Below are 17,533 nucleotides of genomic sequence, written 5' to 3'. Positions count from 1 at the left end.
ATTGCTTGGGACTTGAAAAGACTAGCAGTTCTACTCGATATTCATCTTTAAAATTTGTTCATAGGTATGTGAGGAAAATTCGTATAAACTGTATATAGCCTAATAGGATTAATATAATTTATAACCTTCACCTAGCATCGTTATGGATCTTAGAATAATAAGACTGAAGTGGGAGGGTTTGAAAACGACAGGGAAAGAGACTGTACCTATGGACAGTGTAAGTATAGGTGGGAAGATAATGTCGTCTTGCACAAACATACATTATGAATATGTGAGAGAAGTAACAGAATTTGTCCTGCTTGTGAACACAGTGATGAATCTGCTGGTGCGTAACAGGAGTACTGCTAATAATCTCAATAACTATCAACTGCTCAGGAAAATCATCAGAAGCCCGAGTTGGCGGAGCTAGTGCAGATGTTATGATACCACGTTTCACACCCATACAGCAGAACTGGCAGTGTTATTGTATACTGATATTCAGCGTTTTGGAAAGTAAAAGAGGTGTTAACAGTTTCTGACAAGTATTTCTAAAATGAATACTTGTCTTAATGTGGTCGTAAAATTTAGTCTTATCGTCGTTCCGCTGCTGATTATTTAGCACATATGCAGCTATTTACCCCAATTATATGGAAGTCGTTTCCTGCATACGCAACTTGAGGACGAGCGATGTCGTGATGTCAAGGGGTCAGCTATTGCATTGACTTTTTTTTTATTATTGGGCGGTAGTAATTTTTTGTTTCATAATTCATAAGATATTTATATAAATGGTTCTTGTAAGAAGAGCGTTTACAGAGACAATACTATAAATTATTACTTTTCCAAAAGAATACTTATTAATAATATTTCGAATTGTTGGCTTCTGTGCCTTTTCCATCGTCTGATGTTACAGAAAACACAAAGTTTTGAGAGCTGGATGTTTCCTCGTCTTCAGATGTAGTGACGGAGGTACCTACTCTGTGGAGTCCGCTAGAATGAGCAAATCCAGTCACTAACAACTTCATTACATCTGTAGACGAGGACAGATCCAGTTGTTGAACCGTTGTGCGTTTAGTAACATACGATGGACAAGATCCAAAAACTTAGCAGCCCAGGTTGTATTGTGCCGTCGTCAGAACCCTTCAGAATCTATAAACATTATTCCGTGCTGAAATTTGTACTAAATATTCGTGTTTGTTTGACAATGAACTCGTGAAAATGAGAATGCAGCCAGGAGCGCGTTTGTCCTGCCTGAAGAACCTCTTCACGATCTTTCTGATATTCAGACACGACGGTGTAAAGAATGTTAAACAATGCAGGCCATAAGCACGACACAAGGAATTTCAGAAACTAATGAATCTGTCAACACTGTGTCCAACTGCTGATTGTCCTTCGTCTCCATCTTCTTTTGTTTTCCTGCTTCTCGTAATGGCCAAACGCCATAGCCGATTAGTTAGTATCTACTTCGCATTTCGAGGTTCCGGGTTTGAATCTCGGCCAGTAAACCGTCTGCTTGACTGAAACATTTCGTAATTTTTCTCAGTTTCTATAGGATAATTGTATCTGAACAACTATACCGAAAATAAAAACAAAGAAACTCAAGTGGAAGGAAAACGATAAAGAAGGGAAATGAAAAGAGTAGATGGTTAAAGAATGAAGAAAGAGAAAGGTCGTGAAACAAACGAAATAGGAAGAGAAGCGAAGCGAAGGGAAGAAAGGCATAAAAGGACATAGAATAAAATAAAGAAAAGTTAAATGACAAGCTCGAGGAAAGAAATGAAAGCAAAAATGAGGAAGACGAAATGAAAGAAAACAGTAGGCATTTGAAAGAAAAGAGGACAAAGCGAGGGCAAATATTAGAGAAGAGGAGGAAAATCACTTTAAGAGGAGGAAGTTAAACGAAGTGGAAAGAGAGAATGGATGGAAAATTAAGGAGTGGAAAGGAAAGGGAAGTTATGAATAAGATGGAAATAAATTAAAGTCAAGGATAAGCAATGGGAAGAGGGTTATGCGGTGCGAAAGGTTACGCCGTCACTCTTATCCTCGACCTTTCATTAAAGGACGCGCTTGAAAGCAGTGCACTCTTTTGGCAAGTGTGACGCAACATGCGTGGCGACTAGTTTTCTGAATTTGATGTAATATGGGGAACACGTGTTGCTATGAGTTATCAACTTTCTCAAATTGTTCACTCTTCACTTCCGACTCAGCTTTCTTGCCTTCGTGTTTGTATTCACTTTCAAATTTCAGATATGTTAGGTTAGAAGCAACAATCCCACCATTATCTTTTGAAAACTCAGTCGCTACTGTGTGCCTGTGTTCCATTTACATCAACATTCGATAACTTACAATTGTCCACAGATTATGATTCTCATTATAAGCAGCGATTATTTTCCTAAACAGCGGTACCGATATAATGATATAATAGGCATAATTTCCTTTCTAAATAAATAAAATATGGTAAAACATGTGTAGTTTCACACATACTTTGACCGCGTATGTCAATGACAACTTAATTTCGATATTATATTGATTCATGAACCGCTGATAGATAGTGAAGTGACGCCATCAAACAGTATGAGTGCGAGTTGTGTGATGAATGTGCACCAGAACACGGCTTATGCTAATACTGTTTTGAGATAATACAGATCTTGTGTTTGCTGAGGTAAAAATACAGCAAACGGCTGTCAATGTTTGCATAAAGAGCGCAGAGTCCAACTTCCTTGCAACTGGGACCGAGGCGATGGGTAATTGAGATGTTTCGGTAACATCAGATTGTTACGTGTCGGGACTGACGTACTGCGACATGTACATAAATTACTCAAAATATCTGAAAATTTAATTAACAATTTTTTAAATGTTTACGAAACTTTCTATCAACTTAGTATTTATAGTTAGTAGCCTTCATGTAGTCCAGTTAGTAAGGTCTATCGACTTTGAAGATGACTCTTCCGGGATGTTGCACAATGTAGTAGATATTTATCGATGTTACAGAGGTTCGTACTGCCTCCATCATCAGGGTGATGATACTGACTTTCATCTGATGACGTTTCAGAGCAGCCATGCAATTCTAATGTGCAAGTATTTTGCCGCCATGAGCATATGCCAGTGATTCTTGTAATGCATTCTTGGCATAAAAGCTACACTATTAACTTAAAGCTGGTACATGACCGTCTTCTTGTCAGCATATGTAGGGACTAGCTCTACCGATTGTGCCGAACAGAAAAGGTTTTTACCTGAAGACGGAGATAGATCCCAGTCCGCGAAATGTCGTGTTTTATTAAATATGGGACGATGGATAATATTTAGGAAGTAGTTTGCTTCATGTAACACCATAACTTGTAATTCAGACACTGGTAGATGTGTAAGTACAACTTTTGGCCCTTACCATAACAATGACATTTTCGAGCTCTGTCCTGTGTGTTCATAACAAGTGTCCACAAATTCTGAGGCACGCTTTCGTTTTTCGACTAGAAAAGAGATTTTACATGCAGAAGATCCCATTCAAAATTTTGATTTCTTTAAATATTTATTTAAATTTAATATCTTGACTTCTTATTTTTCAGGAACCAAAACCCACATTTCCCATCACCCGAAACGTAATTTTTTACTTTCTGCTTCGGGTTTAGCTACAGACATATCTGATACCGAGAAACCACGTAACTGAAACATGTTCTTCTCTATCGTTGATGTAATGTCTTGCGAATGTCACTAGAGTTAATTTAGAGTTGATGTGTTTACTGATGTTATTTTTACATCTGAGATAATGTAGCAACACAAGGGTTTTTCACACGTGTTTATGTATAAATGTTAAGTACCAATAAATTGGAATTTAACAGCAGTAGGATGTATATTTTTATTGATCAGTTTCTGAGCAAGACTGTTTTTAAATTAGTTAAACATTGTAACTCAGCTTCATGTTTAGCTTATGATGTTATATGCATTCAGTTATTTTGCAGTTTACACAAGCTTCAGTTTAAGTAGCTGGAAATCCATTAGAAATACAATAGGGCTGAGAGCTGTATTTTCCACAGCTGAGTGGCCTCAGATGTGAAATTTGCATACGATGCCACGAAATTCTGCTACTAGTGGTGCCCTCTTTGTATCTTCACTCTGTCTCTGTAAACAGGATGAGAATTAATTAGTAATTTGCAGAACAATACCTAAAAGTCAATGAAAATAATTGGACGATATAACATAAAAGACATAACAATGGTACAAATGTAAAATTCGTAGCTGTTATGATTTTATTAGTGTGTGTATATAATAACAGATGTAGTGACTGCATTTATCATACAAAGTTCGACATTTTTGTGTTTGTTATATTGTATTCTGTGTCACTTGTCTGTTGGCAATGTTAGCAGTCTTTTATTTTATGTCAGGGCTAAGAAGCGTATAGGAAACCCAAAATGTGACTTCTGTATTGTATATATTTCCTATTATCCATGATTTAGTAAAGCTAGAACATCAGTTTTAAGCTAATGACTAAATTGCGTAGCTCATCGTGTATTGGTTGTTGTAAAAAAAAAAAAATTAAACTTGATCTGTAAGGAATTTCAGAAGATTGTTTTGATTTCTCATTTTATATGACTTAGAGCTATTTATGACATGCCCATATTTATGCCGGACTTATTTGACTGCAGCTTAAAATGCTTTATTTATTGCAAAAAATCTTTATTCGTAGATATCCATTCAAAACCACCAATAGTGAAATAGTGTTCTCTAGTTTGGAACAAACATATTTACAAGCTTGCATACGTCATTGCGTTTGATGTTCATTTAGTACATATAAAATCCATTACTCTATATAGAAACACATAGTAACATCTCTCCCATGTATTTTCTTCAATAAATACGATGCTAAAAATTGTGCATTGTTAACATTAAGATTTACTGTCAGAAGCAGAACAGATTTCATTGTTTGGTATCGTTGTATGTGCAATGCTTGCAGTAAACCTATTTTTAAAAATAATATGGGTTACAAAACTCTGATTTTGAGACAATCGGACCCAAAGACAGAGTTTAAATTAGATTGATACTGCTGTATTCAATTTTGATTTTTTAAAAAAATGTCACTTTGTTCTGCTGTCTAGTCCGATGCTAAAAGTCGCGAAATGGTACGTGAATAACGCCATTACCCATAATCGTCAGCACATGCGTGATGACGTCATGACCCTTGATTGTATCATTAGCCTTAATAACGTTGTCGATCTTGTTGAGGTAAAGTGTAGATAATATTAAAAATTATTTGCATGAAATGTGTGGTAAGGACACCTTTGGAATGTGTCTACTCGAAAGAGGACATATATCCACTCCACAAAATGCAATCGTTGACTTCATAGGTCAATTATAAAGCGTTGGTGATTATAGTACGTCATGACACCAGCCTGTTACTGCCACTACTTGAATGATCTCAACTAGTGATTTGTCTCTTTTAATTATTTTGAATTCATTAATATAATTACAATTGTACTAGATACACTTACCGAATTTTGATAACAACTACTTCAGAAGTGGCAATATTTAGCAATACGACTGCTAATACAAGGATACTCAGCAGAATCTGCAAGTAAAGGCAAGCATTATTTTATTAGGACTGTAGTTTTCAGAAATGCATCAACAAATCTGACCCGGAAGAAGTTCAGTTTTGTCACGGAAAGTTATAGGCCGGATACTCTAGTTAGTTTCTCAGAAGACTGACATTAAAATCTGTCAGAACCTGAAAAATAGCAAATAATTAATTTCCAAAATCCACGTAATCGCTAATATCTCCTTATTTTAAATTGTGTTTAAAAATATTTTGGAGAAATGCAATTCACACACGTACATCGTATTTTTAAGATCCCTCACCGTTTTTATCCGTCACTGTCTTCCCATTTCTAGTAAACAATTTCCTCGTTGTGGATATATAGAACGTCTATATGCACAAACTAAGGATCTTTGCTTTTGGTAATCATTAAAAAGTTTCATGAATCGTGTTTAAGGGACTCACTGCTATGAGTAGAATTTACCGTGAGAAGAGAAACATACACACTCTTTACGTAAGAACATTAATATTACTTTCCTGTCCGTTGCCTGCCAACGAGATATTTCTGGCCAATTATTTCTCTAGGCAATTGTACATAATTCATTGCCATCACATCATCATTTACATGTCAGGGACTTAGGTCACTTGTTGACCTGTTTCGGGTCAGAAAGTTCTCCACGGTTCCTTGTCCTAAACGGTTTGTAAATTTTAAAGAGCCCCGGAAGGCGCTCTCTTTCTATTCTGTCGAATTTCTTTATTCGGTGTCTATGTGTATTTGAAAATGGTGTCCATCATATGTTACGTTATCGATTATTATAATGTCTTTGTTTTTATATTACATCCAAGTGTTTTTCTTTCGTCATGCATGATTATTGATGGAAAATGATCAGCCCATATTATTATATTTTCGATTTAGTAGAATATAAAATCTTTAGTTCCATTCAGATATTGTAAAAACACATTTTTAACTTACTAGTAATATTTAGACTATAGAATTTTATTCTTTGTGCCATAGAAAGTGAGACTTAAAGCTGAGGTCCTCAAAGACAGGTTGAGAACCGCTGCGCTAGGTTGGTTACTGAGGAGGGTGTAGACCTGCGTCGTTACGTAATATGCCGTTTTGCTGGTTATAACATTCAACTTACTTTCACAAAGGTCTCTGACTCGTCCGTCCGACTCTGTAACTGATCATTTACAAGTATTCCGTATATCACAGACCAACATAATTTGAACGGGAATAAATACCAGATTCACTTAGTAGAAGATCCGTGCGTCATCCAAAGTATGTTTTGGAATTGGAGGAATGCTTTGAACACGTGTAAGAATAGATTGTAATTACTGGAAACCTAGAGAATATTATTAGCGGACACTGTGCCTTACGATGTATCGACCTGGTATGGTTACTTTTCTTTTAAAATACAGTGCGTGAACCACAGATAGTCAGGGTCAACATGTCACACCACATAGTTCAGAGCAAGGGTCTTCAGCCTTTTCCGGACCTAGAGCCCTATTCACACTTGCTCATAGACTCGCGGGCCGCAAGGTTATAAATTAGGATAATGTGTCGTAACTTCATGATAGTTGATAACCAATGCTACTAACTTGCTAACACATTTGTTTACTTTCTCAGCAATTGTATTTTATAAATCAGTCATTAGCGACATATTTACCACTGGTCGTGCTGGAATTATCTTTAAATATCTCTGTTGTTACCATCTGCAAGCATTCAGGTGTTCATTAGCAATACGTGTCCTACTTTCTGATCTGACGTTCTTCATTAAGCTATACGTTGCTCATAGTAACATTTACTGCGAAATATTTTAGATGTTAACGAGATGTGTTTTCTGATACAAGGTAACTAATTTTGACAAACAACTTTATCGTCACTCAGTTTTTTTGTTATTTCCCTTATGTAGCACGCTTCCAGTGAAAGATCTAGTTGGAAAACACTGGATTGGGTTCTAATAAATCTACATATCCTGCTCTAAAACTTATTAATTCCATAAGCTTCGTAGAGGAATTTGAAAAATATGTGTATCTATATGTGTGAGTATCTTGGCCTGTATATTTGATTGCATTCTATTTTCGCCTTTATAATTTCATAAATTGTTTACCCTATGTCAGCCTTAATTGTATTTCCCCGTCTCCTTCTTTGTTTCCCAAAAAACTGCTTTCCAGTTTCCCTACCAGCATTATGTAGGTTTATATTCCTCCCCGATTCGCCTTGCATGACTGGTACGAAGTAATTGCCTTGTTTTTAATTTTGTAGGCGTGGCATGCAAAGCTCTTCATTAACATCTTAAATTATTTGCTTTGTAGCTCTTATGGCTGGCAACAGAATAAGGGATATAAGCTCTGAAAGACAACTTTATACTGAAGCATCTCTGTGTGTGTTTTCAGTAAACCAGAAATTCTATTAATCAGTCACATACAACTATAATATTACAAAATTTGTTAGGCCTCGCAAGTTTTTTCAATCTGTAGTTGTGCGTCTCAGATTAATACAATAATTGGCATAGAAAGTGAGTCTACAAGGAATGAGAACAACTTTCAGGAAGTCCTCACATATCACAAATACCGATTTTAACAGAAATACTATTATGACTGAAATATATAGACCTTACCTTAAGTGTTAAATTTTGCTAAATTGCAGGTAACGTGAAAAGTAAAGTAGCGATCTCTTCTGGGTTTATAGCGGTGATATTTTTCTCAGCACTATTTTTAAAGTAGTTTTAATTATTTATATTGTGCAAGATATACGAATTTAAAGGGTTAATATTTAATATTTCGATTATTAGCACGTTGGCATTCTGACTTTTATAAGTTTTTCCCAGCTACTATAATACCAGCCTGTGGTTGAACCGATGAGACACTACATTTTGAAACACTTTAATGAAAATGAAAGTTGAAGCTTACTTACGGTTAACGTGAAACTCCCCATGCTGCATTGCTTAGCTACAAGGCAGTTCACTCCACGTTACATACAGCTGACTATTGCTGCCGTTCCGATAGGCTGGATAGTTTGACGCTCAAATACTCGTCTGTGTTCAAGGGCTTCAGGTTCTCTGCTTGCTAAAATTGCTTCAGACGCTCGTTTCATAGTCCCTAGTAGATATAACGTAATTCAGAAGTCCGGCACAAAAGCACATCGCAAAAGAATATTCACCACGCACTGCCTCGTATGATTTATTTCTGGGCTATTTAAAATATATTAGTCTGTTTCATAGATTACATAAAGCTGGGTATTAAAATGGTCATAAATTATGAATTTCAAGCACACTGAAGTTAACCGGGTGGTCTGGCTAGTAGCCGAAATCGTTACTAAGTTGTTGTAATGTGTAAAGTAGGCCGGAGCTCTGTGTTCCAAACCCGTAACCTCTTGAGTGTAAAGCAGGAGTGTTAGCGCCTGCTGCAACGTTCGCTACTGCTTGTAATATTAGTCATTCCGTTGTAATTTAAACTAAAACGATAGGTAATGATTTGTTCAAACGTAGCATTGCAAGTCACTCATTCATTAGAACGTCCCTGAGAACCAGTGCTGTACCTCCCACAACGTATCTTTAAGATTATATTTAGTAATGTTACGTTTGAAGGAAAGTAAATAGACATATATTTCTGTTTCTTTTCTAGAAACGCTTAATGTGAACAGACTTAGAATGTGTAGAGTACGAGGTGCGATCGGAAAGTTTTAAGACTGTGTCAATAAAGGGCGAACCGGATGTAGTACGAGCTTCTGCCGCTAGGGGGTGCGGCCTACATTCATAGTGAATCAGTGTGCCAGCCGGCATCATCGAATTAGCATTTGTTTCTTAGTTACGGGCGTTTTGGTAGTGCATTACACCGACCCTCCTGCGATTTCGGAATGGCGTGTGCATCAAATTTTGCCAAAGACTCGCCAAAACGGCTACGGAAACCTATGAAATGCTAAAGCAAGCATTTGGGGAGTCCGCAATGGGTCGTGCACAAACTTTTCTGTGGCATTCACGTTTTAAAAATGGCCGAACCTCTGTCGTTGATGACGAGCGTTCTGGACGACCATCTTCGAGCACAACGCCCGAAAATGTTACGAATATTCGGCAGGCCATTCACGAAGATCGACGTCGTACCATCAACGACTTGTGCGACATTGTTGGGATAGGCTATGGGACCTGTCAGCTGATTCTAAAGGAAGAACTCCACATGCGACGCATCCTGTCTGAGGACCAGAAGCAGAATCGACTTCTCGTTTATCAGGAGCTCAAAGATCTTTCAAGAATCGACCCCAACTTTCTTTCTAAGCTCCGTGTGACTTCTTCCTCTTCCCAAAGATGAAAATTCAGCAAAAGGGAAGGAGATTTGAGACGATAAAAGAGATTCAGGCAGAATCGCAGATGGTGCTTGACAGGCTGACAAAGAAAGATTTCCAGGGATGCTTCCAGGCTTGGCAGCGGCGCTGGGATCGTTGTGTTCACTCCCAGGGGAACTACTTCGAGGGTGATGGATGAATTTAATACCTGAGATAAGCGTACGGGTTTTTATACGCGCAGTCTTGAAACCTTTCGATCGCACCTCGTATGTGTCCGTCTGGCTGAGTGAATGTTCGTTTCATCTCCCGTGTCACTGAATGAATTTTCGAATACATTTTTTACTAAGGAGGTGCACAGGAAACGTAACCAGGCATATTTAGGATCAAAGTTTATAATGGAGTGGTTAGCTCTCCTATTTCGTATTCAGGATTCAAATTTTGATCCGGAGTCCGGCGATCATGACTGAGGTTTTTCGTGTTTTTCTCATTCTCTCCAGGCAAATGTCGGAATAGAACAACAAATTAGGCAGCGACAGCTTCTTCCACATCCTTTCCAATTAATTACTCGCTGTCATCCTGTCATCCCACGTTATACAGTCTAGACCCTGAAAGCGTAATTAAATAAATAAATAAAAACAACCCAGAAGACAGAAATCTTCATACTCACCGCTGTGAAAACCTCAAATCTTACATAATGTTTAATCCATAGTCTTTGTGTATTGTAAGTGCCCTTTGAAAGGTTTTAAGCGCTTTTCTCGATTCCCATATAACTCTGCCGTCTGCATGTATATTTTGGTAAACTACTCTTTTGTCCTCCTGTTATTTTTGTAGCCTTACAATGTTTACCAGCATAGGATATAATGTCTTATCATATTTTGATATGTGATATAAACGTGACAGTTCTGCATCTTTATGAAATCTTACAAAAACAAGATTGGAAAAACACACGAGTCTGGCATTTTCCTGATTAATTCAGCATAAGTCATTTTTAGTTTAGCTAATCTGAGACCTTGAGAACTAGAATTTGCAAGGCATACACAAAGGAAATAACGCCCTGCTGTCGACTTAGCATTGTCCTTCTAGCTTATGTCGGCATAGCTAACTAAACAACGAAATTTCCATGTTTATTGTGACGTGCGGACATATTCAAATAGCCTGTGTTTTTTTCGAAATTATCCTGCCAGTTTAATTGTTAGACAGATATACCGGATCTTTCAGCTGAGGATCCTTTTCGCTGTAGCAGCTGAGTTATCCGTGAAAAATATATCAATATGAATAATTCCCAGAGAGGTGAAAGTGTGTGGCGAACAGGAGTGAAAGTCATACAGAGCGAGACTCTTCCGTTTTCACGATCAACTGGATATCGTTCGTGTTACTAATTAGGATGGCAATTTGCCTTGCGGCACACCACATAACGAAACAGTTGTAATGTCAGACATGCAGTGCCATAAACGTTTTCGGAATCTTTAGAGGACTGATGTTCAGAACTTAATTATTTACAATAACCGTAGTAAACTTAACATCACGAGACGGTCCTATGTAATACGTGTTGCGACGTATCCATAATTTAAATTGGAAGAAATTTTAAGACCAAAGTGTCATTTGAGTTGTAATTGAATCTTATGAGCATCCCATCGATCGTATGTAATCTGAGGTGTCATGCTGCTTATGTGTGCGCGCTCGCCCGTCAAGATGCAGTGAAAGGACATCTCGAACCCGATACTGCGGAAAGGGAAGCATCTGACCCGAGAAAGTATGAATTAATCAATTGTTGATTATCTGCTAATTGATAATGAAGTTCCTTTAGAAGAACAAAGTTCTCTTGTATAACAGTAATCTCATCTTGCTCAAGTCTCGAAAAATATGATCTTTAACCTACGTTATTCTTAAATACGAGAGGCATTAAATTTCACTTGCGACTTATTCTTTAACAAGACGTTCAACGAGGGACTTAATAAGCCTTCTTTCCTTCAAATGTTGGCAGACACTAGCTTAAAATGATACAGCTGTGTTATTGACAAGCGTATTCTTCGAATGATTTTAGTTTCGCTCATTTAGGTTGGTCATGTTGGTACGAAGCTTTGCGGTTTCAAAGTCACAGTGTATTAACATTGGTAGCCTTTGGTTTGTGATCCGTTTACTGAAAAGAGATACCCAGTGAAGACTTTTGAAGTTAATATTAATTGCTTCGATCATTGTTTCTTGTGTTCGTAAATTATTCTTTGCAAAACAAGGGCAGCCAAGCGCTCTCAAACTTTATGAAGAAGTTAACTTGATTCTTTGAATGTGTTTTACCTTTTATTAATAGGAAGATGTTCCCTTTAATGGCTCATATTGCTCTGTTCCTGTTTAACTCCTCTATACCTAATAGGACTGAAGTACAGGTAAACGAGAAAACAGATGTGATAGCCCTTAACACACTCATGTACAGTGATTGTCGAATCCTTTACCACAACCGAGCGAACATGTAAGAAAATATGCGTTATGATTTATTTCAGTGTGGTGTTAATTAGTACTATATAAAGGAATATATTGAAATGTGATTTTCTTTTTTTTATATTTAATTTTATATTTATATATGAAATAATGACCAAACTGTTCATAAGAATAGGAATATATAGTATTTTATCCACACAAATTATTATATTGTTATTACATATGCCAACCTTACTAAGCCATCATCAGATGTGTTTCTTAAACATCAAATTATCTTATGACAGTAGTATTAGTTTAGCCCTACAACATGTTAGATAATTCGCTACCCTAAACCACACATCTAAATGTGTGGTACATAAAATACACACATAAGTATATATATATATACATATATATTTTTATTCATTACACATCAGGAACCAGTCCCCGAAATAATTGTTCATAAGAAAATTACTCTCATTATTTCCATTTGATCCATTATTCATTGTAACAGACTGTCATTTGGCAGGACCGCTCTTCTGCTACTCTTGTTTGTTCATATAGACACTAGAACAAGCCAAGACGCTGATGGTTGCTATTTACCAGTGATGATCGTGGTAGTGATAGTGATCAGGGTAGTAAAGGTGGTCTACGTGATCATGATGATCGTGATAGTCGTGGTAGTGACTATAGATGTACCGTGATACGGGAACCACGTGATGACGGTAGCTGAAAAAACCCAAGGATATTTGTTTTGTCATTTCATGGGTGTAACTTGCATATCTGTGATTTTTCACGTGTTTTCCTATTTGCTGTGAGTCTTCTATTTATAAGGTGGAGTACAAAGGAAGAATTAGATTATGAGATAGTTGTTTTCTGGGTCGTAGTGACGTGAAAACCTCAAATCCTACTAAAAATTAGATTACGTGTTTCATTTCAAGGAAATTTTCCACTGTTTTCATGCGATCTCAGGATGTGTTAGCTACCCATCGTTTCGATCATGGGTTAAGTTGGCCAACTTCACGAGACCTAACAAATAAAACGAGGAAGCGATGTACGAGGTGCGATCGGAAAGTTTCAAGACTGCGCGTATAAAAATCCGTACACATATCTCAGGTATTAAATTCATCCATCAACCTCGAAGTAGTTCCCCTGGGAGTGAACACAACAATCCCAGCGCCGCTGCCAAGCCTGGAAGCATCCCTGGAAATCTTTCTTTGTCAGCCTGTCAAGCACCATCTGCGATTCTGTCTGAATCTCTTGCCAAAGACTCGCCAAAACGGCTACGGAAACCTATGAAATGCTAAAGCAAGCATTTGGGGAGTCCGCAATGGGTCGTGCACAAACTTTTCTGTGGCATTCACGTTTTAAAAATGGCCGAACCTCTGTCGATGATGACGAGCGTTCTGGACGACCATCTTCCAGCACAACTCCCGAAAATGTTACGAAGATTCGGCAGGCCATTCACGAAGATCGACGTCGTACCATCAACGACTTGTGCGACATTGTTGGGATAGGCTATGGGACCTGTCAGCTGATTCTAAAGGAAGAACTCCACATGCGACGCATCATGACAACGCGCCAGCGCACACCGCCCTCAAAGTTCGGCAGTTTTTGGCCTCAAACACCATGGCCGTCATCCCTCACCCTCCTTAGCTCCGTGTGACTTCTTCCTCTTCCCAAAGATGAAAATTCAGCTAAAGGGAAGGAGATTTGAGACGATAGAAGAGATTCAGGCAGAATCGCAGATGGTGCTTGACAGGCCGACAAAGAAAGATTTCCAGGGATGCTTCCAGGCTTGGCAGCAGCTCTGGGATCGTTGTGTTCACTCCCAGGGGAACTACTTCGAGGTTGATGGATGAATTTAATACCTGAGATAAGTGTACGGGTTTTTATAGGCGCAGTCTGGAAACTTTCCGATCGCACCTCGTACATAACTTTTGTGCGTGTCGTCCTCCGTAAGTAGAAGCTGCCCTAACAAATTTCCATAAGATTCATTTCTGCGTTATTAATTCTGAATTTGACAGGCCAAGGGACATAATCCGTTATACCTTATGAAGAAACACAAAGCCTGGTACACACTACTGGAATATTTTGACTGCTCATCCTTACCGGATGATTGTTCCTGGGTCTCCCTTCACGATGCAGGCGGCAAGAATAAGAAACACAAACTGCAAGAGTAAGCAAGATATTAGCTGCTTATGCATATGGGAACGGTGTTCTTTGCCAATATTCAACATTTAATCTCTGTTAACATCATTTGGGAATACGTATTGTTTTGCAAAGGAACGTACACTTTATGGGTAACCAAAATTGTCATAATTTTTTGTAAGTTAATAATGAATTACTGCTTATTAGTATCACATTTTCATTTTAATTAAAAGTATACTTACAGTAGGAAATTACCCGTCAACAGTGACGAAAGAATCTTAAATAGTGGACACATAATCAGAGCTATTATCCCATAAAGCCCAGAATCTCTTAACAGGAAATGATGACCAAGCGACCAACTGTCCAAGCTGCCAGCCATCATTTGCTTATTATATAGACAGGTACTTCTTAACATGCCGAAGCTGGTTTGAAATTTGTGAAAATGCTTTTAATTTCAGGCTTATGTGCTGGACATGCAAACAGATGTGTATTTTCCTCCTCAATTTCCCTTGGTCTTTTTTCAATACGTAGTTAATGCATGCAGAACATGCTTCATTGAATTATGGGCATGAAGTCGCTATGTACCTACTGTAGTAGTCCTACAAACTACAGGTTACGAAAGAATTGAATTCTTAAATATTTATAAATTGTACTGTACTTCTTGCTTCAAGATTGTTATTAGGGGGGCAAGCGGGAGAAGGGTTCTAACGAAATCATGTTTAAATGACGAACTGGCTTAGTTGTTGATTGACTGCCTGGGGAAACTGAATAGTCGATTGTTGTTATTCAGTTTTAAAGACATTTTACAGTTGCTTCAGAACCTCACGATACATAACTGTCATCTAAGCAGTCACTTATTTCAGCTAATCCTCAGGACTTCTGATCTAGTTCAGAACCTTTAGAACCATACAGTGACTTTTATTTTCCTCCAATTTATAATTTCGTTTTCCTGAAGACCTCTTTCGAAACGATATTCCAACCAGCATTTTCATTATTTTGTTTGTTCTTCTATTTACTGCTTCAGGTATTTACTGCAGTTTAATTTTCGCTTTAGCCCAGATGTCAAATTCAGTTAAAATTGAACGATTATTAAAAGCTGGGCTTCATGTCGTTCAAGTTTCTATTGGCGGTGAAAAATATCAGCAGCTCCATATTTTATTGTGCCTTACATAGTAAACATAACACTATATACTTACTGTACGGTGTAAAAGCTATCAAGAGTGCCTTATACTATTCTTAACAGGCTAATTCCTACAGTGAACTCAACTAGTAAAGACGTAGTTCAATTTCCAACTTAACAATTAGTTTCTCTGGCAGTTGGGATTAGTTCTACGACTCAGTTACTTATTCGTTAACATAAGAATGCAAGGGACTGCTTTAACGATAATGCTGCCCGTTGAATTGGTCGATTAATATTAAAATATTAAAAAACTTGGACGAGCTTGTGCCCGTAATAAAATTTATTAATTTATTTTGAAATTTTAAATTAATTGTACACAGGAACTTTCAGTAGGCCAAATAGTATGTCACTGGTATAATACTACATTCCTTAACTAGAATTTAAAGTGCATATGTCGTGAAGTGTGAACAAAAAATACAAACCAGAATTCCCTTGTTCATCGTGGCGATGACCACTTCTGACAACTATAATGTGACAACACATACTTCAAGCTTATATTTATATACAACAATCCTATACTTTCACTGTTGATTTGTGATAAACCGATACGTCACATTGCTTTCTGTCTGAATTTTGTATAGTCGGAAGCCTTTGTTTCTGTTTCTGATAGGAATATAATATTTATTTCGAAACCTAAATGCGTGCTTTATACACCTTACCCTCAACACGAACATCGGAGTCACGTCCCATAATAGGATACAGTTAATTTCATCCGTTCGTGTCCACGTTACAAACATATGAATGGAAGCCTCCATTGCCAACAGTAGTGGCACGTGACTTCAGTGCCGGTCCCTGACCAGGAAGAAATCAAGTTATAATAAATATTCGATAATTTTCTTTCCGTCCTAATGGCCCGCATACGTACATACAAACTTATGCCTTGAAGTCAAAATAAGAGAGTATGTCACTATCTGTGCTGCGTTGCACAGATATACATGTACACAGTAAGCTATGGGTATACAAAACGTTATCACTTGTGGCCCAAAACCCTTGAACAGTATTACCATGGCAAAGTTATAATAACGTAAATTCATGAATACTATCCCGTAAGGCCGAAAATCCCTTAACAACTAACGATCACCAACCAGTCAAGCTACCAATTCTTGCTTATTATGTAGATAATTATAACTGTGGGAGTAATATTAATTAGGCGTCGCGAGGATGATAATATTTAAGCTTATTTTAAAGAATTGAGTTGTTTCAAGTGTCAAAAGCAAGAACACTAAAACTAGACTTTACAACATTTAAATTTGCATGTACAGAATGTCCCAAAAATATATATACACATAATACGGAATATTTAACCTTGTGTGTATACATCTTTGTGGGACATCTGATTCATGTACCATTCGTATTGTCTCGCTAATTAATTTTCACAGCTGATGAACAAAACCCTCGCCTTCTCCGAAGTTACTTATTTTCTGCGTTGTTTACTATATCAACGTAGTGAAAAAAATGTTTTATACAAATAGTGTTGCCGTTCATGAGTGACAGGAACATGGCGCGATGACCTTGGGTTACCAACATTTCGGAGAATCTGACTGCCTCCGTTTTTCCTTGAAGCTGGAGTCGATGAGGTGTCCTCAGCCAATACAAATCAGTGCCGAAGTGATTAGTGTAGCTGTTTCATATTCAGGCGATGCCGGTTCATATCTCAGTCTCGAAATCGTTTGTACAGACACGTTTTTGTGGTCTTCCCCAGTTCCTCCAGGATAAGGCTGTTATAATGTCGTATCTATTAATCTATTAATATCGATATCTATTAATTAACCTGACATTCGTTAAATAAATCGCTAATAAATACGAACGTTCTTTATCTGTTAAATTAACAGGTTAAACCAAGATGTTAAACAATAGAAATCTGCCTGGTTAAGATGGATATATTTCTTACTCACTTTGACAATCCTAAAATTATCTTTTTTCGAAGATATGCATAATATGAACGCATATATCCCTGGTCTTGCCTATTAGCAAGTTTCAACACGAAAACCGCAGGACGAAT

The 17,533-nt window shown here is 37.5% G+C and overlaps 2 protein-coding genes and 1 long non-coding RNA gene across 4 annotated transcripts in view; 1 reads left to right on the top strand and 2 right to left on the bottom strand.

The window, feature by feature from the left end:
• Positions 1-17,533, top strand: part of LOC110827709 (protein bric-a-brac 1) — a 456,379-nt gene that overhangs the window by 85,166 nt on the left and 353,680 nt on the right. The gene's annotated exons all lie outside the window — the stretch shown is intronic.
• LOC110827722 (uncharacterized) lies at positions 3,290-8,901 on the bottom strand. Its single transcript, XR_002542464.2, has 3 exons — positions 8,421-8,901; positions 5,460-5,536; positions 3,290-4,092 (listed from the first exon to the last, which is right to left on the bottom strand). It is a non-coding gene; the product is annotated as an uncharacterized LOC110827722 (long non-coding RNA).
• Positions 12,384-16,006, bottom strand: LOC110827720 (uncharacterized). Its single transcript, XM_087351791.1, has 3 exons — positions 15,954-16,006; positions 14,313-14,371; positions 12,384-12,929 (listed from the first exon to the last, which is right to left on the bottom strand). The coding sequence occupies exons 1-3, from the start codon at positions 15,969-15,971 to the stop codon at positions 12,800-12,802; spliced, it is 207 nt and encodes a 68-aa protein (XP_087207917.1). The 5' UTR covers positions 15,972-16,006; the 3' UTR covers positions 12,384-12,799.

This window comes from Zootermopsis nevadensis, unplaced genomic scaffold, assembly GCF_977971745.1.
Source record: "Zootermopsis nevadensis isolate Lab colony 2312 unplaced genomic scaffold, Znev_1.0 Znev_ptg000020l, whole genome shotgun sequence".
NCBI classification, from domain to species: Eukaryota; Metazoa; Arthropoda; class Insecta; order Blattodea; family Termopsidae; genus Zootermopsis; species Zootermopsis nevadensis.
The sequence above is the reverse complement of the archived record's forward strand: the minus strand, read 5'-3'. Positions and strand labels throughout refer to the sequence as shown.

Bases quoted from the DNA above. Each gene is read 5' to 3' on its own strand.
- LOC110827720 (XM_087351791.1), bottom strand. The intron at 12,930-14,312 runs GTAAGGATGAGC...GGGTTTTTTCAG, and splicing joins GACCCAGGAACAATCATCCG to CTACCGTCATCACGTGGTTC.